General features: G+C 37.2%; 2 protein-coding genes across 2 annotated transcripts in view; one reads left to right on the top strand and one right to left on the bottom strand.

The window, feature by feature from the left end:
- Positions 1-22594, top strand: part of LOC125225315 (carbonic anhydrase 1) — a 39661-nt gene that overhangs the window by 12298 nt on the left and 4769 nt on the right. Inside the window, exons 2-3 of the mRNA XM_048128963.1 lie at positions 9041-9232; positions 15374-15591. Coding sequence (XP_047984920.1) covers positions 9041-9232; positions 15374-15591 — 410 coding nt within the window. The remainder of the gene's footprint in view (positions 1-9040; positions 9233-15373; positions 15592-22594) is intronic.
- Positions 5414-7520, bottom strand: LOC125225314. Its single transcript, XM_048128962.1, has 2 exons — positions 7039-7520; positions 5414-6453 (listed from the first exon to the last, which is right to left on the bottom strand). The coding sequence occupies exons 1-2, from the start codon at positions 7481-7483 to the stop codon at positions 6092-6094; spliced, it is 807 nt and encodes a 268-aa protein (XP_047984919.1). The 5' UTR covers positions 7484-7520; the 3' UTR covers positions 5414-6091.

The following is a 22594-nucleotide window of genomic DNA, read 5'->3' as shown; positions in this document are numbered from 1 at the left end:
GTTTCCTGTTGTACATGTTGAAAGGTTTGTGCTTGCCATGCTTAATTTTGTTGAGTTTAGATTTAAATTATTTAAATGGCCTCGATTCTAACTATAATGTCACAATGATAATAGCATCCAAAAACATATATATAGCATCAACAGTGTACTATAGTAGTAGGTATGGACGGTCTTCCGCGCAGGATCATATGCGTGTGCGTGTCGTAGAACTCGTAGAGGAGTCGACCTCGCGCCGTCAGCGGCGCTAGCGCTACTGCGCTACCGCGTGCAAAGCAGACTTGAACGACTGAACGTTTACAATATTACTCACTTATTTTATTCATGAGTATTTAAAGAATTCTCTTTGTTTAATTCAAAATATCAAAAAATAAGTTTGCAATTCCGCGTTAATTATTATCCGAATAAACTAATAGCACAGAATATATAATAGTTCCTAACAGCGGCAAAACTGCATGTCTACGATTTATTATCTATTTTCCGCATGAAACAGACGTCGGAATGTACGCACAGGGAGTATTTCTAATCTCCCGTAAAATGGATTTAATCAAGTTATTTTGAATTTTCTCAAGAATAACTGAAAGTAAAAATCCAATTTATTTTTATAATTACGAGTATGTGCTCAGCAAGCCCTAATCTACAAATAGACTTTAATATTTAGCCATTATGAAAAAATGTTTTTTTTTTTCAATTAGGTCGCAAGTTCGTCGATGAGATCTGGTTTGCGGCACTTGCTGACAAAAGGGACAGAAGACACCATAGCGAAACGTCGCAATCGGTTGCAAGCTTCCCTATGCTATGTGGCAAAATATGTCGCTCTCGCATAGGTCTCTTTAGTCATCAAAATCGATGTCTCTCGGACATTGCACCATAAATCATCTGAAATAGTCGCTAAGGCCAGTAGAAGTAGTTAGTATAATAACATATTTAAAAAATAACTAGTTGTTCACACATGGAGATTACTAAATAAATACACATACTTAAATAATGACTTTTTAGGGTTCCGTAGTCAACTAGGAACCCTTATAGTTTCGCCATGTCTGTCTGTCCGTCCGTCCGTCCGTCCGCGGATAATCTCAGTAACCGTAAGTACTAGAAAGCTGTTATTTGGTACAAATATGTATATCAATCACGCCAACAAAGTGCAAAAATAAAAAATGGAAAAAAATGTTTTATTAGGGTACCCCCCCTATATGTAAAGTGGGGGCTGATATTTTTTTTCATTCCAACCCCAATGTGTGATATATTGTTGGATAGGTATTTAAAAATTAATAAGGGTTTACTAAGATCGTTTTTTGATAATATTCATATTTTCGGAAATAATCGCTCCTAAAGGAAAAAAAGTGCGTCCCCCCCCCCCCCCCTCTAACTTTTGAACCATATGTTTAAAAAATATGAAAAAAATCACAAAAGTAGAACTTTATAAAGACTTTCTAGGAAAATTGTTTTGAACTTGATAGGTTCAGTAGTTTTTGAGAAAAATACGAAAAACTACGGAACCCTACACTGAGCGTGGCCCGACACGCTCTTGGCCGGTTTTTTCTTGCTACACTTATACATAGAGATACCTACTTATTCTTAGTACGAATATCCAAATATGTACCTGGGTATGTTGCACTTTTGCATGCAAGCTGAGTAAGTAGGTACCTATGTATCATTAAGATGTACAAAAATATAACAGATTAGGTACCGCAGTTTATGTCGTGTGGACACGATTTTAAAATGGATAAGCAAAAAACAGGTTTCATAAAAGGACAACCGCGTCTTGAAGCTGAATTCGAGGACGTAAAGAAACAGTGGAAATAAAATCAGGGCGAGATAAGTAAGGCCGAGGTCACACAGCAGTGCAGTAGCGCGGATTACTTCCGCTGCAAACGCCGATTTATTAATAAATGTGGTTATACGTCCGATTACTATCATCAGTAACACCATAAACATTAGGTACATAACATAGGATAATTTAATAATATTATGTGTATTAAATTATCAGTAAATAACATGGAAGGGCAATGAACATCCGAGTGGGTATAAACCAACGTATATAATATAAATAAACAATGCAACGGTATAATTTATTACATCTAAGTAGGAACCGAAAATAAAGGACGTAACGGTAAACCGCACGATGAACTTAATCCGAAAATAGATGCAGCTCGCCTTGCAAAAACAAACGAGGAGGATAATTTTTTTGATCAAATAATATCAACACGCTTGTCAAATGAACCACGTGCACGCTGTTGATATTCGTAGATACAACAACCGAGTTCTAAATGAACTACCTACATCAATTTATAGTCAATGGGTGATAAACTAGTTCGAGTATCATTTGAATAGAGTGCCCACGTGTGGTTTGTGTAGCAGGTCGGACCAGAGCGCCAGTTACTGGTTAGCGTAGTTACAGTACGCTGAACCCTCAATTGACTGAATTACTGGATCGCAACAAGGTTGGCAATATGGGTTCAATACTGTTTTTAGCTTCTGCTATTTGTATTGTGAACATCCGGTACCAAAGTGGCCTCAATTGCTAAATTACCGCATATATTTTCATCAACACTCCCAATTCATTTAAGTGATAAATCAGAATCGATCAGTGTGCAGTATGCATCTCATATTATCTCATCTAAGTAGGTAATTACGTTCATTGATGATATGACGTTAATGTCTATCAGAAAGATATATGACGAAGTTCAAACCAATCATTCACACTTCTGATATTTTCTCGATTGTCAGCGGTCGATTGATGTTTAGATAAACAGAGAGCTGATGGTGTGTGGTATTTTTTATCGTCTTAAAACCAACACATCATTACATGTAGGTGGCTAAGTACTCCAAACCGATTTGCAAACATACATGTCACTACTTTTAATACGTAAATGTTACATTAGATGTGACCCGTTGTCCTCGTTTTTTGCTCCTGGACCAGTAATAAAGCGCTATTTAAAGTAGTTCAGAATAGGGAAGAATTTGACATAATAATAAGTTGAATACTTGTGCGTAGGCTTGAAAAAAATATTCGATGGCTGCTGATTCATTGAAAATTGTTTCAATGTCATGAATAGCGCGAAAAACATTTTTGGATTTTGTCAAGGGTGTCAAGTTACTCACGATAAGCAATGGACTTTTTAATACATTTATATCTCTATCCGTTTAGTTACTCTCAAATATTTATATTTTCATTTAATATGCAGACTGCAGAATAGATTTGTGGACGTACCTACACTGTTCGTGGAATCTGTAATGTAAGCAGTTATCTGTCTATTTAAAATTTATTTAGTACCAAATAAATTAACTTTAATAGAATTGTAACACGGTAATGTGACTTAAACCGTTGGTTAACAGGTATCAATATTAAGTCCCTACTTAGAGCAGGAAAACAGTTCGTTATTCGTAGAACACCGTTAGTTAAAAATGTAAGAGCTGTAATCACATTTCTTGTTGACGATTGTTCCAGCGATTATGTAGGCTAACGATTTTGTTTTTCAGTTTCTTTTAGACAAACAAAACGTTTTAAAATATTATATCATGTTGGGAATAAAGTTCTAGAATAGCCTTTTTATAGAGGATCTAACATTTCGAGCATCGTTTGTACCTCCATTACTCCGAGCTGCGCTTTAATCTTCTGCTCAACCAACTGGCGACCATCTGGCGAACAATCCAGACTAATGAAAATGAAATGAATAGTCTTATTTTACGATTCATTATTTTTATGAGAAATAACGCCAATCTAATTTTATCTTATTTAGACGGTCTGTTTATTTGTTCACACTTGCGTTCTGTTTACAGTCGAGTTGAGTACTGACATGACTAAAGAGAATTTCCCTAATTAGTCGGTAATAAGGAAGTTGTGAAGAGTTATCATTATAAAAATGTTTCTCCTCGGTGTCTCATCTCTCCTCGCGCGGGCGGCGATAAGATAAGGCGCGGGCGCATGCCATGTCAGTGTCACGCCGCGGGCAGCCACTCGGCTGAAAACGGTCACAGTTTGGCGACAGAGGCCTTCACACGCGATTTGCCATTCGGCTTCCGAGTCCAAAGTATCCCAAAGTCATATCATGAAGTATTTTCATTGCTTGACCGACCCTACCCACATCTAAGTAAGTATTCTAAAGAAGAGTTCATTAACGAGAGTTACGGTAAGACGTTCGAGCTACTCCGACTTTATTCTTACGTTGTTGACGATACTGTATCGTCATCGAATCTTAATTACTGTGTTAGTGTCACATTTGATTAATGGTTGGATAACCTAGAAACTTTTAAATCAATGTCAGAAATACCAGGAGCATCAAAAAATCATAAATTCCATGAATGGTACCTATGGGCCTTTTCAGAATTTGGGACACTCGCTGTCAGTTTTGTGACGACAATTAAGCAAATCTGTCTAAAAATTTACTTTTTTCACATTCTGAATGTAGATTATCGCTTAAAGTATGTACCTAATTAACACAAAAACCATATTTTTATAAAAAATTCATGCTTAATTATCGTCACAAAACTGCCAGTGAGTTAATTTTTGTTAACAGCTTACGCTAATTGGAGGGTGCCAAATTTTGAAAATGCTCCTATAACGAACAATAGAAACGTACGTACTGTGTGGCGAAAAATTACACAAGTAATAAAATAGTCGACTCCTAAGTCAAAACAATTCTCATAACATATTAATGTTAATACGATACGTTAGGGAATAATTCATTTTAATTACCATTTCACATATAAGTAGGATTTACAATAACAAATAAACTTTTTAACAAAAAATAAAACCGCCTTCAAAAATAAGCGGGTTACAAAACACGGAGAAACTAAAAAGCCAAAAATAATAAACCTTTCAATTCAGATTTCTTATCGTATTGCAATAAGCTAAACATCCAAATTATAAACAAATCAATTATTTTTGTAGTCGGTACCAGACCTGTTCGTCGCCTTGCTATTGCCTGTTTGCCCCACCCAACCATACACAGGCTGGTACCGACTCCAAAAATAATTGATTTGTTTATAATTTGGATGTTTAGCTTATTGCAATACGATAAGAAATCTGAATTGAAAGGTTTATTATTTTTGGCTTTTTAGTTTCTCCGTGTTTTGTAACCCGCTTATTTTTGAAGGCGGTTTTATTTTTTGTTAAAAAGTTTATTTATTTGTTGATTTTTAGTGGTTCCTAGTGATATTATATATATCAGTCCGAATACATGTACAGTAGTGAAAGAATTATCCTTTAACTCCTAACCATTGAGGAGTTGACCTTCCATCATCAGCTCAGCCACATAAAATTATTACCATCAGACGTAAATACTGGTGTACCTTTGAAAAATAGACTAAAAACATTACATGTGCCTATAACATTTGAAGAGTTCCCTCGATTTCTCCAGGATCCCATCATCAGACCCTGACTTGGTGCCAATGGGACCATCTCGGGTGTAGGGGATTATTTTACTTCGATATCTTTAAATTATATATGTGGACTGTATTCGATTAACTTTATAGCTTAACGACACGAACGACACGACAATAAATTAGGGAATTTAAGATAGGCTGGGTCAATTGTGGGAAGCACTCACCTTGTTCGGCTGTAGGCGACGATGCAGCAGTCGGCGGTGGCTGGCCAGGCTCCTCGAATCTCGGCTCGTCCAGACTTACCTTGAATCCGAGTTACCTTAACCAGCTCAGACACCGAAAATGGAACAGGCGACGTGCTTCTTCAATCGATCAGCCTTCCACAAACTCACACACGATTTTTCACGAGTATATTATATTTTACTTTAATTTCGAAAAGGTTAGCGCGACATGCTCCTCGAGACGACATGGGAAAAGGGGAGGTGAATCGACGGTTATATTTTTTTTTACTTTTTTGCATAATGTTGCCAGGCGAAATTATTTTTAATATATTTTTAAAGCTACAATCCTTAACATTTTCCGCCCGCCAAAATGCAACGTATTTTCCACAAGTACTGTATGCTAAGGATAAGAAAAAAAGGAACAATATGGCTTGGGTTAATTCCCTAGTTTAAGTTTACATACGTTTAAATATGAAGTTTAATCTAAATCTACGATAAAGTTAGTGCTTACAATGATACGATACGATAGTGAATTATTAGATAATTTAATTTTGTAGAGGCAGTGGACACAGTTTAACTACTGGGCGTTTAAGTTCGCCCGATTCTGTGCGGACCGTGACTACTCGACAGATCCCATCGCTCCCTGGATGGAGTTGTACCACCCGGCCAATCTTCCACTTCATGGGGCTACATTGCTCATTGACAATGAGCACGAGCGTCCCGACGATGATGTTTTTCTGGTCATCGAACCACTTGTGGCGTTGCTGCAAGGTGTGCAGGTATTCGACGTGCCACTTGCGCCAGAAATCTTGATGGATCTTTTGGAGCAATTTCCATCTCTGAAGTGGACCTAATTTTGCATCAACCATATTGCTTTCAGGTAATATGGTGAGCGGTTCCAAAGTAAGGAAATGTCCGGGGGTCAAAACCGACAGATCGTTGGGATCGGAGCTAATGGGCGACAATGGCCTCGAGTTCAACATTGCCTCGATTTGAGTCAATATTGTGTAAAACTCTTCGAATGTGAGGCGTTGTGATCCTACTACTCGAGAGAGGTGAGTCTTTACTGACTTTACACTGGCTTCAGCTAACCCAGAGAAATGTGGACTGCCAGGTGGGTTGAAAACAAATTTTATTTGTTCGGCACGTGAAGCTTTAGCCATGACGTCTTGAAGCATGTTAGATGCGCCGACAAAGTTTCGGCCCTGGTCTGAGATCAGCCTGGAACACCGGCCCCTGCGGGAAATAAAACGGCGCAGGGCTGCAAGATAAGCCTCTGTCGTGAGCTCGGAGGCAAGCTCAAGGTGTACTGCCTTGGTAGCAGTGCATACGAAAACGCAAATGTAAGATTTAAAAGTGCGTAAACCGCGGCCCCGGGCCAAACTAGTATCAAAAGGACCTGCGTAATCCACTGCCGCTGACGAAAATGGTTTGATTTGATTAATCCGAAACGCGGGTAAATTTCCCATTATTGGAGCGGATGCCGCTTTAGGACGAGCCCGAAAACATTTCATGCAGGATGAAACAACAGAGTTTATAGCCCTTTTTGCCGATAGAACCCAGAATTCTTGGGCTAATAAGTTTTGCAATGTTTGCAATCCAGGGTGCATAAAACGGTGATGATAATCCTCTATGATCAGCGTGGTCAACCTATGATCGCGAGGCAATAGTAGTGGATGTTTCACATCGAACGACAGGTCTCCTTTAGAAAGGCGACCGCCCACCCTTAGCAATTCACGGTCGTCCAGAAACGGCGCCAATTTCCGCATGGGTTTCGATAGGGAGTGAGTGGCTTTATCTTTCGATAAACAACGCAATTCCGAAGCAAAGGCTTGCTCCTGAACATGCTTTACTAGAAAAAGAAGAACCTTAGAAATTTCTTCTGGTGACAGATTCAAATCTGTATATCTCGAAGATGACATTTGTAAGTTGTGCATGAACCTAAAACAATAGGCAAGAATACGCGATATGCGTTGTAGGGACGAAAATCGATTTAATATGTCATCGATCATAGACATATTAGACGCCGTGAGCAAACTATAAATCTTTTGCTCGTTCGAAGCAGCTTGATCTGGAAAGATCTCAGATTGTGGCCAAGATTCTTGAGGTTTGGAAAGCCAGGTAGGCCCCGCCCACCATAGCGTATGCTCGATTAAGTCAGCAGGTAACAAGCCGCGGGAGCCGCAGTCCGCAGGATTATCCAAACCAGAAACATGGTGCCACTTTTCAGGAGAAATATTCTCTTGTATGTGCGCAACCCTATTAGCTACAAAGGTTTTCCACTTGGATGAACACGAACGAATCCAAGTCAGCGCGACAGTCGAGTCTGACCAAGCATAGATGTCATCGAAAGTATGAACATCCTTTAAAGCGTCTGTAAACGAGACGACTAAATCCGACAACAAAACAGCAGCTAGCAGCTCGCACCAAAAAAAAAAAAAAAACATTCAGTCGAATTGAGAACCTCCTCCTTTTTTGAAGTCGGTTAAAAAGGAATTAATGCTTTCTGTTGGACTAATTTTACAAACCAGCTGTATTTGCATACCGCTACATTTATAAGTAGTTATTAATGATACACAAATTAGTTAAAAAGTACTATTATGTAATACAAATATTTTAATGTAGTTTGCAATAAATCGATAAATGCTAATGGTTAATCGCATTTACCCTTCACGTAAGTTTACCCTTTACCTACTCTGAGCGTTTTATCTCTCTGGACTTGTAAAATATGCACATGAATATGTAAACGGCTACACATGAGGTACGAATTGCAACGGCTTACTTCGGTACCTATAGGTATAAATATGTTTTCAAATGTGACAAGCTCCGAAAGCGTCCTTCGCTAAGGTGTCGGTCGTTCCAGCCGCGACTGACCCGCGGCGTCTGTATGATCTAAGTATTCGCAGATGTTTAAGAGTGGTGATCTCGCACGTCGTGTGCCCACCACGGGTGAGAGCGTCCACTCCCAAAAACTTTCAAAGATAATATAAATATACGACCGTTCTGGCCTAGCGACCCTGCCTGCTAAGCCGCGGTCCTGGGTTCGAATCCCGGTAAGGGCATTTATTTGTGTGATGAACACAGATATTTGTTCCTGAGTCCATGTTTTCTATGTATCATCATCCCTTGCGTTATCCCGGCATTTGCCGCGGCTCATGGGAGCCCGGGGTCCGCTGTGACAACTAATCCCAAGATTTGGCATAGGCACTAGTTTCACGAAAGCGACTGCCATCTGACCTTCCAACCCTGTTTTAATTCTATGTATATAAGTATGTATTTATGCACACATATAGTACAAGCTTTGCTTAGTTTGGGGCTAGGTTGATCTATGTAAGGTGTCCCCCGATATTTATTATTATATTATTTATACCGCGGGTGTAGAGTCGTTGCACGCCTCTTGCCACAACGGCCGTGGCCCAGTAGGGGAGTGATATCCCAATGTTCCGCTGCGCCCCCTATCCCACGGTGATATTGATAAGTGTTCCATCCTGCAGGCCCCTCGACATGGACGGAGAAGTTCCCGGAGGCGCGGGGCGCACGGCAGAGCCCCGTGGACATCGACACCTCGCTGGCCAGCAGCGGCGGCAGCGCGCCGCCCCTGGCCTGGCGGTACTCCGTCAACCACACGCGCTCGGTCGTCAACCCGGGCTACTGCTGGCGGGTGGATGAGAACGGATACGATTCAGGTAACATACAAGAATCAAGGGTAATTAGGTTGGATACGTCAGTTGCAAAAGACGTTTCCTCAAAAAAATTTTTGACTCTGGCATAACCTATACTTATCGTATCCAGAGCGAATTTCAGACGCATATTAAAGTTCGAATCAGAATATAAGACTGAGCGTTACATGTGCGTTGTGATATTCAGATTGCATGAAGGAGTGTAGACAATTTTTCATAAGCGCCATATAGGAAATTATCCATTGTGATGAATCTTATGAAAAACTATAGGTATTGGATTTGGATAGGTATCGTGCATACCTACATAATTTTCTTATTTAGGTATAACTTGTTTTTCATTTGGACGCAACGAAGTATGTATCTGTGGTTTGTTTTCAGATGTTTTATATAACATGTGGAAAATAGTCCATTGTAATGAAACGAATGAATCTTAAGAAAATAGGTAGGTATAGTAAAGAATGTCAGACATAAAGTAACTATATAGTTTACTTAGGTATTACTTGTTTTTCATTTGGACGGAAAGAATCTGCGGTTAAGTTTTCTCGGAATAAACGTATCTCGGCATACCAATATGTTGAAATGGAAGTACGAGGGGCGTTCAATAAGTAATGATAATGAGTATTAAAACATAAGAATGTAAGTATCCTTATATTTTTATAATTAAAAGTAACTCTTTTGTGATTTATTTACATATTTAATTTTTTCAATTTTTTTTTTTTTTGCCCCCTTTAAAAATTAAAATCTTAACGATAGTCTAAATACCATGTCAGTAAGCACTTCACTTCATTATACTTCTGAGTAGCGATTATTTTACAATTTTATTTAAAGGTTGGGTATAAAATATTAATGATCCTTATATTACCTTCAATATTAGGTATGTCACTTGTAGCTTTAAATACATTAACTTGAGCAGCACCCTCGGCAATTTGAGGGTTCGGCCCTGTCGACTGTCATTTTGAAGGCCAAAAACATTATTATTTGTTTGTTTAAAATGTTCTTATTGTAACTAATCATTTTTTTAATATTAAAATAATTGTATGTTCTTCTTTAATACTAATGTAATTTTATTTCCAATCTATATTCTCAATTTTCGTGATAATCTGTAAAAATCGTGAACATGACCCAAAACAGCACCTAGAGTTTTTTGGATACCATACCGTTTGAAAATGTATCTATACGAACTTTTTTTATTGATGTTACTAACAAAGGATAAACCCAGCTTTAATTTAAAGTATGATTATTTTTGATATTCATGTCAGAAATGAACTCACGACATGTCAAATATTCATGAAAACATGCTCTTATTTTACTGAAAATTTTCATCCCCCACCTTGTGTCAATTATTTACATATCAAAGAAAAACAAATGAAAGTAGTAAAAATTTGAATTATGCAATTTCACTTTAATGAGTACTGCTACATGGACAAGTTAAGAAAAATTAAATCAAGATACAGGAACATATCCATTCTCATTACTTTTTGAACGTCCCTCGTAGTCGGCGATGAACGAATCTATTGCTTCAAGTTATTTTACTTCGAATGTTTATCCTCACTTAGTCCGCTTTAGCACATTTTTAAGCATAGTTTACCTGCTAATGATATTCTAAGAATGTTTTTTTTTTCAATCAGAATCTATATTTATCCATGAAAGAGATCTTACGCACGCGCGTACGATACGAACTATCAAACATGGTATTTTTAAACATTAGTAAATATTTAGTTAGTTTTTACTGCTAACTCGCTCAATCCAATCGCACATTAAGGTGGCTCGCTTTCCATACAAAAAACATCTACCATTTATTTAGTCACCGCACACTACAACTAAATAAAAATATGCGCATACATCTACTATACATTATCCATCGTCGCAGTATTGAACGAAATACATTGTTTCATACAGAAATCATGGACAAATCCATGTGAATTTTTTATTAATTTTACGAAAATGTGCGTGCCAAATTTTGTGTACAGACACAGAGCCGTCATATTTCGCGCATTTTTAGTTGACATTGTCATCAGTGACACTTGGCTCTTGACAAGTAATTATTTAAAGATATTGGTTTACTTAACTCAAGCAGACTCAGAAATAATGACGCATTTTGTCAATAAAGATACATATCGTGTATTTCGACACTGCTAGTGTAAATCGAAATGGCGTCTCGGTTATATGCACCGACTATGAAGCATGAGATCACGAGTTCCATCCCGGAGTTTTTTTTAATCATTTGAACATTGTTTTGATTTATTAAGTTTTTTTTATATTTTTTAATGGAATATTTGACTATTACTATATTGCTTTCCTATTTTTTATTTTCATATATAAATACAATAAAATCCTTTATTATGCCTTTGTTGATAAAATAAAATATTACACGTCAGGTCAGGTACACAGGTCATAGTGTGGGCATAGTATTAGTAATGTGCTGACTTCCTTACATTTACTGAGCTAGTTGACCTATGTTATTGTTGTGTGAATGTTTTTCTTCAACAACTAAATAGTTATATATATGAATATGTATGTAGGTATGTGGGTAGCTTTTGCACATTGTAATTTTTCCTCAGTCACCCGTTGAGCTCAGAGACCACGAACGCTGTAGTGTTCGAAACGTCGGGATGAATTGTAAATTCATTATACACCATTTAATCCATTTTCATAGTTTTTATTTCATGAGTAACTATCGCGGTAACTGAAGACAATATTAACTAAATGGTTACAAATAATAATTATCATCAAATTATCACCATATCATAATCTGGTCCAGGCAGGCAATTATGGTCGCGCGATAAATGATAAAACATCTGGCCATCCCTATAATCGCACTTACTAATAGTGCGACAGGGACGGCCTGATATTTTATCGTCTATCGCGCGACCATGCTACCCGTGCTGTACTAGCTTTTGCCCGCGGCTTCGCTTGCGTTAGAAAGAGACAAAAGTAGCATATGTCACTCTCCATCCCTTTCAACTATCTCCACTTAAAAAACATGTCAATCCGTCGCTCCGTTTGACCGTGAAAGACGGACAAACAAACAAACACACATTATCTTTGGTGAAATAACGAATTCTTCCACTTCAGATTATAGAGTAACTAGCTTTTCCCTTTTGTAATAAACTAGCTTTTGACCGCGGCTTCGCTCGCGTAAGAAAGAGACAAAAATTAGCCTACGTCACTCTCCATCCCTTCAACTAAATCCTCTTAAATAATCACGTCAATTCGTCGCTCCGGTTTTGCCGTGAAAGACGGACAAACAAACAGACAAACACCCTTTCCCATTTGTAATATTAGTATGGATTTGACATTATTATTTATATTTAAATAATTATATATGTATAGCCCAATTTCGTCGGTAACAGCGTGTTATGTAATGGCGTCGTTGGTGAAACAGTCGTCTGTCACGCCGTGAAGGTGCGTTCGATTCCCAGGATTCAATAAACTTTTTGTATTTATTTGGATATAAATTTCGTATTTTTTATTGACCAAGCAAGAATGGAGAGCCGAAGGTATCAATTTTATCTTAGAGAACATATTAATTTTTTTATTGTCATTTTGATTTTCTATTTATTAAGTTGAGATATAAAACACAACTTTTAATACCCTCGCTAAATATAATATTTTCTCGAAATTGCTCCTTAGATAAAAAAAGTCCACTTGAGTTTTTAAAGCATTACGTTACTCAATTAACTATTGCATTTTCATTTACTAATTTAAGATTTCAAAAGCGATTTGAATACCCTTGCTCCATCGAAAATAAACAATTAGAAAAAAAAAATCATTCGAATCGTAGTTTAGAAACTAAAATTTATCTATACTTTTTGGATTTTTTTAAAATGTCAGATTAGGATAATTATGTTAGAAATTCTGAGTTCGACGAACCCAAAAATTATTACCATGTAAGAGAATAGGTTTTTAATCTTTTTTGTGGAAAACGCTCAGTAACTACTGTACGAGTACATATACATTTATGTATAGTAATAAAAAAAAAAAAATAGTGTCTCATAGTGTTGTGTTCCCTGCCGGTGAGTAAGGCTGCCAGAGCTCAACGAGGGTGCGGGGTGCTGACGACGGGAGGACTTACGGAACTAATTTGTTCCGTCTATTTAATTGTCCTTTGAGTCGTCGGCAACCCAAACCCTGCTTTGAACTTGTACACTCCTTTTTGCTGTGCACACACAGCAAAGGGGAGTGTACAAGTTTCTAATGGGGCAGCAACGCGCATGCGACACTCTTTGAGTTGCAGGCGTCCATAGGTTACGGTGACCACTTTCCATCAGGCAGACCGTATGCTTGTTTGCCACCGACGTAGTATTAAAAAAAGAAGAGAAAAAGTCCTGGATTCGAACCCAGTACTTCCATGCAAATCATGCGATAACACGTATTTACCGCAAGGCTATTTAAACAAGCTGTCGCCGCGTGAAATTATCGACTAGAAGGAATACAAAAACACTGTTTGTATGTGTGAGTGGTACTTAAAAATAGTGTAAAATAGTAAATTAGTTTACATTAAGGGGATTTACGTTACAATGAAAAGTTGAATGTATGTTGTAATACGTCAATTTTAATATTAAATGTTCGCGAAGCATAATTGAAAGTATATAAATGCCTGCACGACTCCACAAAAAAAATAAGACCGGTAATTTGCAGATTAACGCCATCTAACGCAGCCTGAGCTTCGGTTAACCTAGGCGAGCCACCTTAAATTAGTTTATTTGCATTTGTTATTGTGAATTTTAATTTTGATAGCCTACATAAATGCATAAGACCTGTACAAAACTAAAATGTATCATAATGATTTCGTACTTTGAATTGTAAATAAGGTAGGTGCATTAAACGCAGGTAATTTGCATTTTCATCGCACCGACACCAAAGTCGCAGAAATCGTGACTCATCTGGGTAGCCACTTGCCGGAAAATACAAGTTCTCTACTGCAGCTCTGTCTGCGAATGAGTTTAATTGTCCAGATATCGTTATACCTATTTTCAAAAGACTACTAACATTTGTACAAATAATACTAGCGTGGATTTACTATCAATACAACAAAAAGCAACTGATGCTTTGTTGGTAATTATCGGTTAGAATTAATGCTCTTCTAACTTCTTCATACAATTAAGAGTCATGCCAAGCTAAGTTTGCAGAAACAATAATGTCTATGAAATTGTTACGTTTATAATAATTGCATAGTTTGTCTGTCTTATCAAAACCGCTGCAGGACTAATCCGGAGTAGGATAAAATCGTCCTGTCTGATGAATATCACCTATATGGTTCACAGATCATGTCGCTCGCTTAGTGATAAACGGGAATAAGACGAAAAACTAGAATTGTGGCAAAACGTGTCTATAGGTAAAGATATTATCTTTAGCGCATGGCACTTTTTATGAATGATTGTAAAGACTTTTATTACATATATCATTGTTTGTTTTATAATTTACTTTGTGTATAGTATGTACATTATAAATGTAATAAAAGATTGTTTATTTAAATGTGTTTTGTAGCATTTATGTGACTTCGAAAAAAGAGTTACAGGATTGTTACGCTTCATAATGAAATATTTTTATGATAAAAAGGCTCAATTCCTAAAGGTGCCCTTTATCACAAAAATCTTTATGCTGTCCTAGTCTATATTGCTCAATGCACCATTTTATTTTCAATCATTATTAGTAGTAAAGTGATTTAATCTGAATTGCTCCAGTTTATCTTTATTATATTTTTTTGTAAAACGCGATAACTTGTAATGTTCCATTTTTTTTACAAAAAGTAGCTATATTATTTGCCTGATCTATGATACAACAAAGATTTATCTTGAAATGAAACACGAAGGTAACGTCTTCTCCGCAATCGAGTCGGAACAAGACTAAAGTTGTCTACTTTAGCATGAATCGAAATATACCCTGTCTGTAAAAGTAAAACGGGGCATTGTGTGCTATCTCTTTTTAACGCGCGGTATAGAAAGCCGGTTTAAGAAAGAAATCGTTTAGTGCAGTATACTGTTTTAGTACAAAAACCGATTTTTTGAGAATTTTGTGTTAACTCCGTTTATCACCAAGCGAGCGATGTCTGAGACCTAATAAACTTTTTCACTTATTTTTAACATCCACCGACACACATTCTTGGCGAATCTGAATGTTCTGATCATAGAATCTGTATTCCAGAACTCCGCGGCGGCCCGCTCGGCAACGACGTGTACAAACTGCAGCAGTGGCACTGCCACTGGGGCGCCAAGAACGGCGTGGGCTCAGAACACACGGTCGACGGCCGGTCCTTCTCGGGAGAGCTGCATCTCGTGCACTGGAACACCACCAAGTACAACAGCTTCACCGAGGCCGCCGGGCAAGCGGACGGGCTGGCCGTGCTTGGCGTGCTCTTGATGGTAAATATCTCATTTACAAGCTGATGTGGTACTGCCACTGGGGCGCCAAGAACGCCGTAGGCTCGGAACACACGGTCGACGGCCGGTCCTTCCCGGGAGAGCTGCATCTCGTGCACAGTGCACTGGAACACCAACAAGTACAACAGCTTCACCGAGGCTTCCGGACAGGCGGACGGGACGGGCTGGCCGTGCTTGGCGTGCTCTTGATGGTAAATATCTCATTTACAAGCTGATGTGGTACTGCCACTGGGGTGCCAAGAATGCCGTAGGCTCAGAACACACGGTCGACGGCCGGTCCTTCTCGGGAGAGCTGCATCTCGTGCACAGTGCACTGGAACACCAACAAGTACAACAGCTTCACCGAGGCTGCCGGGCAGGCGGACGGGACGGGCTGGCCGTGCTTGGCGTGCTCTTGATGGTAAATATCTTATTTACAAGCTGATGTGGCACTGCCACTGGGGTAAAGAAGGACATGGGCTTGGTACATACGGTGAACGACTAAAGTTGCCCAGCTGCCTGCAATAAACTACCAAAAATGTGGTTTGCTGGTATTAGAGGTAATTGCAAGGCACGTAGTACTAATAACTATAATACTTCTTTACTACTCTTCAGTAAACTGATTATAACCTGCTCCGGCTACATTTTTTTAGGTACATTATCGGACCAGCCTTTATTTACTCATTTTACATAATTACTTATCGAGATGAGATAATAATCTCCTAGACTTTTTTAAGATGCAACCGGGAAATAGGACGAGATTATATATGGAATATCTCCCGAGGCCACAATAATCACGATCCGCAACGACACTGATGATAATTTTCGGCGGCGGCGTTTTTATTTGTCCAGTAATTTGATTTGAACGCTTTGGCGTGCATATCGAATTACCAGTTTTTGTATTTGAAGAGTTAGATATTTATTACAAATACGTATGTTGGGTACTCGAATGGTTGGACAGAGTAATATCTATTTTTTCCCACCTACACCTAGTACGTAAGTCGTTGATTGGTCACATTACGCGAACCGAACGCTACGTTGATTGAAATTTCCGTTATACTTATCTACACATACATACACACATATGTATAACCGTAAAAATGTTAGTGCAATGGTTCTGTCAATTCCATTTCAGCTGATTGGTAGAAAAATCTGAATTCTTATATTATAAGTATAGACAATTCTATTTTGCAATATCAGCACACACACAGGGTTAGCACATGATTGCCGCGAGAGTATGTCGCCGCGAGATAGACTACCCATCCTTATGTCATTAATACAGTTAGAAGAAGACGTGTCATCTATCTCGCGGCGACATACTCTAACGGCAATCATGTGCTAGGCCTACTGTGATCATTGATCGTTCGCACACTCTCAGTTTTAATATTACATAAGACACGTTATCGTTTTGTTTACATTAAAATTACTCATTCTTCAGAATAATAGTTACGCACTTTTAATTTCTTACTCGTACTTAAATAACGAGTACAGTTTAGAAAGAGAAGAGAGCAACTAACAACTCAGAGAATGGCGCGCCGCTTCGTTCAAAACTTTCACCATTGCGCGTCGGTGGCGTCGATGTACTGTGTGCTCTAATGCAAAAATGCGTAACTGTAAGTACTTATTTTTACACTAATTACAAACTATTATATTATATCCAGTGGTATCCAATCAACGGTCAGCGGGCGTAATGTAATTATTAAACGATTTTAGCAGGAGGGTGAGGGTACTACTGAAAGCAAGTACTCTCCCATCGGCTAGGTATGTGTGAGGTAATGTTCAGCTGTGCCATATCTCTACTGCGTTAGAAAATCCTCATACGCATTATTATGTTACATTGATCTTGTTATACAACAGGCTTCCATCTACTAGAGAACTAAGCCTTTAGTGTTGTGCAAATGAACAGAAAAGCGTAAATAGATTAGATACGGCGCTGAAGCCTCTCAGGCAACGCTCAATCCTTTTATAGTAACACGCAACTTCATTATATATACTGTCTTTACTGCCTGAGAGTGAAACGCATAGAATTAGGTTGTCTAGCCTTTTATAATTGGTCAGTATGGCTAAGTTAATCAGTCTTATGGGATCATCCACATATTACGTCACACCAAATTTCAGGTTTTTGGACCCCTCCCCCCCCTATGTCACGCTTTTTTGTATCCCTTTAACAGGGATTGTCACATTTAGTATGACCCCCCCCCCCCCTTACACTGTGACGTAATATATGGATGACGCCTATTAGGCCGTATTCGACTTTATAGACCGAAATCATAGTGATGTTTAAGGTCGGTTTACGTTCGGTGGCAGTTATTTTACATATTTTCTAATCTAATTACCAGATCAAACTCCTGTCTATGAAAGAAATGTATCTTATCATCCCAAGAAGGTTGTGTTGGTGGGATGTCAATACTCTCCTTTACGTTATAAATGTTATAATACCCAATAACAAATAACAAAGCTCTGGGTCGAAATCTGAATACAAAGGAATTACATATCTGAATAAGATTTGCATCACAATACGTACGTGTGTATGAATAAGTGCCCATAAATAAGTTTGAAGAGATGATCACATACATAAAATTTACGTAAAAACGTATAACTTAGATCGATTATACGGTTACTTACCTACCACTACATGTGTCTGTCAAAATATACTTGTTGAAGTTTGTTCGTCAACAGTGTTCTTTGAAATATACGTCATGTTCATGAACATTATGGACAGTCACAGTTTATCCGGTTTCTATTTACAGCATGATCTAAGGTCCAAGGTAAAAATAGCTAAGATAAAGGCTGCGTAGGTAAGCAGGAAGACTAATTTGTTCCTGATCCCTTACGAAAGTATCCCTACCAAAATTTTAATACCTATATCAAAATCCTTACATATCTTCGCCAATTTTTACCACTTTCACGTCTCAAATAGTCTCAATAGTTTCACCCCCGCCGGCTGCTGCCTTTGTACTGTCTCTCTCTGTTAATTGACTCGCTAAATAAAATCACAGTAAGATTATACCTATTAGGTAAGTTTGCGTAACAAATATTTTACTAAATACTTAATACTTATTAGATAATAACCAAACAAAACTTAGCATAATCGGCAGATAAACCTATTAACTTACCGTAAGGTATTTAAGTACCTTCCTACATTAACAAAAAAGAATCGAAACGCCGCCGTCCCTGCTTGATATTCATACTATTTATCACTAGGTATTAGGTAAGCCGAACACTTTCATAATCTAGAGACAAACTTAGAATTGGAAATTGTTGATTATCCTACTAGACCCAGAGCCCAGGCCCGCCAGACCTTCCTCAAATTCTCAAGGATGAAACTTTGGGACAATGTAGAGTTCATATCGGCGGTTAATGTGTGCATATTTTCTAGTTCGGCCCATCGGCCAATTTTTTGCTATCAAGTGATGAAGGTGAAAAAAAAAAGTGCTTACTTTCCTTAAATTCTCAAGGCTGATTTTTATATATGTGTTAGAGCACGTTGTTAGAAATTGGTTTTCATCAATGCCAGACCGTTTCCGCCGGCCATAACTTTTGCCAGACGCGACAATGTTGGCAAAAAACGACTCTAACTTACCTCATTTTCTCAAGCCTGATTTTGATATATGATACGCAGGGACCTATAACTAGACCGTTTGTAAGCAGCCAGACCAATCGGATGGACCCAACCATCCGCCAGACCGACTTAAAGTTTCGATATGAGCATTAGTAGAATTGAAATATTCCGGGTCTATAAAAGCTAAAAACTTGAATTTTCTACATTAAGCTACGTGTATATTGTATACTTGACGTAATAAGCGACTTTAAAAAATTTTACTTCTAAGGAAATAAAAAAATGAAAGTTTATATGTGGTGCAAGATTAATTTTAAGCTATGAATTTTATTTACACTGCGTAAGTACATGTGTATTTTATTATAAATATAACTTTTACCAGACGCGACAAAGTTGGCAAAAAACGACTCTAACTTACCTCATTTTCTCAAGCCTGATTTTGGTATATGATACGCAGGGACCTGTAACCAGACCGTTTGTAAGCAGCCAGACCAATCGGATGGACCCAACCATCCGCCAGACCGACTTAAAGTTTCGATATGAGCATTAGTAGAATTGAAATATTCTGGGTCTATCAAAAGCTAAAAACTTGAATTTTCTAGATTAAGCTACGTGTATATTGTATACTTGACGTAATAAGCGACTTTCAAAAATTTTACTTCTAAGGAAATAAAAAAATGAAAGTTTATATGTGGTGCAAGATTAATTTTAAGCTATGAATTTTATTTACACTGCGTAAGTACATGTGTATTTTATTATAAACATAACTTTTACCAGATGCGACAAAGTTGGCAAAAAACGACTCTAACTTACCTCATTTTCTCAAGCCTGATTTTGATATATGATACGCAGGGACCTGTAACTAGACCATTTGTAAGCAGCCAGACCAATCGGATGGACCCAACCATCCGCCAGACCGACTTAAAGTTTCGATATGAGCATTAGTAGAATTGAAATATTCCCGGTCTATAAAAGCTAAAAACTTGAATAACGAATTGAATTTTATATTATAAATAACGTAAACAAGGAAAAAACAAATTGGTGCAGTGCATTATAAATTAAATATTCAATTCAAAGAAGTAAACAATCAATGTTACAACGGTATATAACTAAACGAATTTCCTTTCTCCTACAAAACATGGTAACATACCTAAGTGACGAACTTTAGAATTACAAGTTTAGGAAGTTTAAACATTTGTACTCAATACGAACATCATCAACCCCGTTATAACCCATGTCGGAGATGCTGAATTTTCAGACACGAATAAATTTTTGGCATTCTTCAAATACATTTATGCCGTTATAAAAAGTTTAGAATACTTTACGTGTGTACACAACATATACACTTATACTTTTCCACCTCATTTTAACTGAACTTATATAAAAGCTTAAATAACTTTTGTAGTATGCGAGGGATTTGACATTATATGCAACATACACATAGTGCCTTTATACATAGTGTGAGGTCCCTCGCCCACAAATTAAAAAGGATCGATCTTAAAACTAATTTTAAACCACCTTGTTCGACGACCGAAAAAAAAGTTTAATTTACTTTTCTTCTTTAAATTTATAATAAAATACACATGTACTTACGCAGTGTAAATAAAATTCATAGCTTAAAATTAATCTTGCACCACATATAAACTTTCATTTTTTTATTTCCTTAGAAGTAAAATTTTTTAAAGTCGCTTATTACGTCAAGTATACAATATACACGTAGCTTAATGTAGAAAATTCAAGTTTTTAGCTTTTATAGACCCGGAATATTTCAATTCTACTAATGCTCATATCGAAACTTTACGTGTATATTGTATACTTGACGTAATAAGCGACTTTAAAAAAATTTACTTCTAAGGAAATAAAAAAATGAAAGTTTATATGTGGTGCAAGATTAATTTTAAGCTATGAATTTTATTTACACTGCGTAAGTACATGTGTATTTTATTATAAATATAACTTTTACCAGACGCGACAAAGTTGGCAAAAAATGACTCTAACTTACCTCATTTTCTCAAGCCTGATTTTGATATATGATACGCAGGGACCTGTAACTAGACCGTTTGTAAGCAGCCAGACCAATCGGATGGACCCAACCATCCGCCAGACCGACTTAAAGTTTCGATATGAGCATTAGTAGAATTGAAATATTCCGGGTCTATAAAAGCTAAAGACTTGAATTTTCTACATTAAGCTACGTGTATATTGTATACTTGACGTAATAAGCGACTTTCAAAAATTTTACTTCTAAGAAAATAAAAAAATGAAAGTTTATATGTGGTGCAAGATTAATTTTAAGCTATGAATTTTATTTACACTGCGTAAGTACATGTGTATTTTATTATAAATTTAAAGAAGAAAAGTAAATTAAACTTTTTTTTCGGTCGTCGAACAAGGTGGTTTAAAATTAGTTTTAAGATCGATCCTTTTTAATTTGTGGGCGAGGGACCTCACACTATGTATAAAGGCACTATGTGTATGTTGCATATAATGTCAAATCCCTCGCATACTACAACAAAGCAAAGTTATTTAAGCTTTTATATAAGTTCAGTTAAAATGAGGTGGAAAGTATAAGTGTATATGTTGTGTACACACGTAAAGTATTCTAAACTTTTTATAACGGCATAAATGTATTTGAAGAATGCCAAAAATTTATTCGTGTCTGAAAATTCAGCATCTCCGACATGGGTTATAACGGGGTTGATGATGTTCGTATTGAGTACAAATGTTTAAACTTCCTAAACTTGTAATTCTAAAGTTCGTCACTTAGGTATGTTACCATGTTTTGTAGGAGAAAGGAAATTCGTTTAGTTATATACCGTTGTAACATTGATTGTTTACTTCTTTGAATTGAATATTTAATTTATAATGCACTGCACCAATTTGTTTTTTCCTTGTTTACGTTATTTATAATATAAAATTCAATTCGTTATTCAAGTTTTTAGCTTTTATAGACCGGGAATATTTCAATTCTACTAATGCTCATATCGAAACTTTAAGTCGGTCTGGCGGATGGTTGGGTCCATCCGATTGGTCTGGCTGCTTACAAATGGTCTAGTTACAGGTCCCTGCGTATCATATATCAAAATCAGGCTTGAGAAAATGAGGTAAGTTAGAGTCGTTTTTTGCCAACTTTGTCGCATCTGGTAAAAGTTATGTTTATAATAAAATACACATGTACTTACGCAGTGTAAATAAAATTCATAGCTTAAAATTAATCTTGCACCACATATAAACTTTCATTTTTTTATTTCCTTAGAAGTAAAATTTTTGAAAGTCGCTTATTACGTCAAGTATACAATATACACGTAGCTTAATCTAGAAAATTCAAGTTTTTAGCTTTTGATAGACCCAGAATATTTCAATTCTACTAATGCTCATATCGAAACTTTAAGTCGGTCTGGCGGATGGTTGGGTCCATCCGATTGGTCTGGCTGCTTACAAACGGTC

The sequence above is a fragment of the Leguminivora glycinivorella genome, chromosome 4 (genome assembly GCF_023078275.1).
Source record: "Leguminivora glycinivorella isolate SPB_JAAS2020 chromosome 4, LegGlyc_1.1, whole genome shotgun sequence".
In the NCBI taxonomy this organism is placed as follows: Eukaryota; Metazoa; Arthropoda; class Insecta; order Lepidoptera; family Tortricidae; genus Leguminivora; species Leguminivora glycinivorella.
This window is presented reverse-complemented; position numbering and strand designations above follow the sequence as displayed.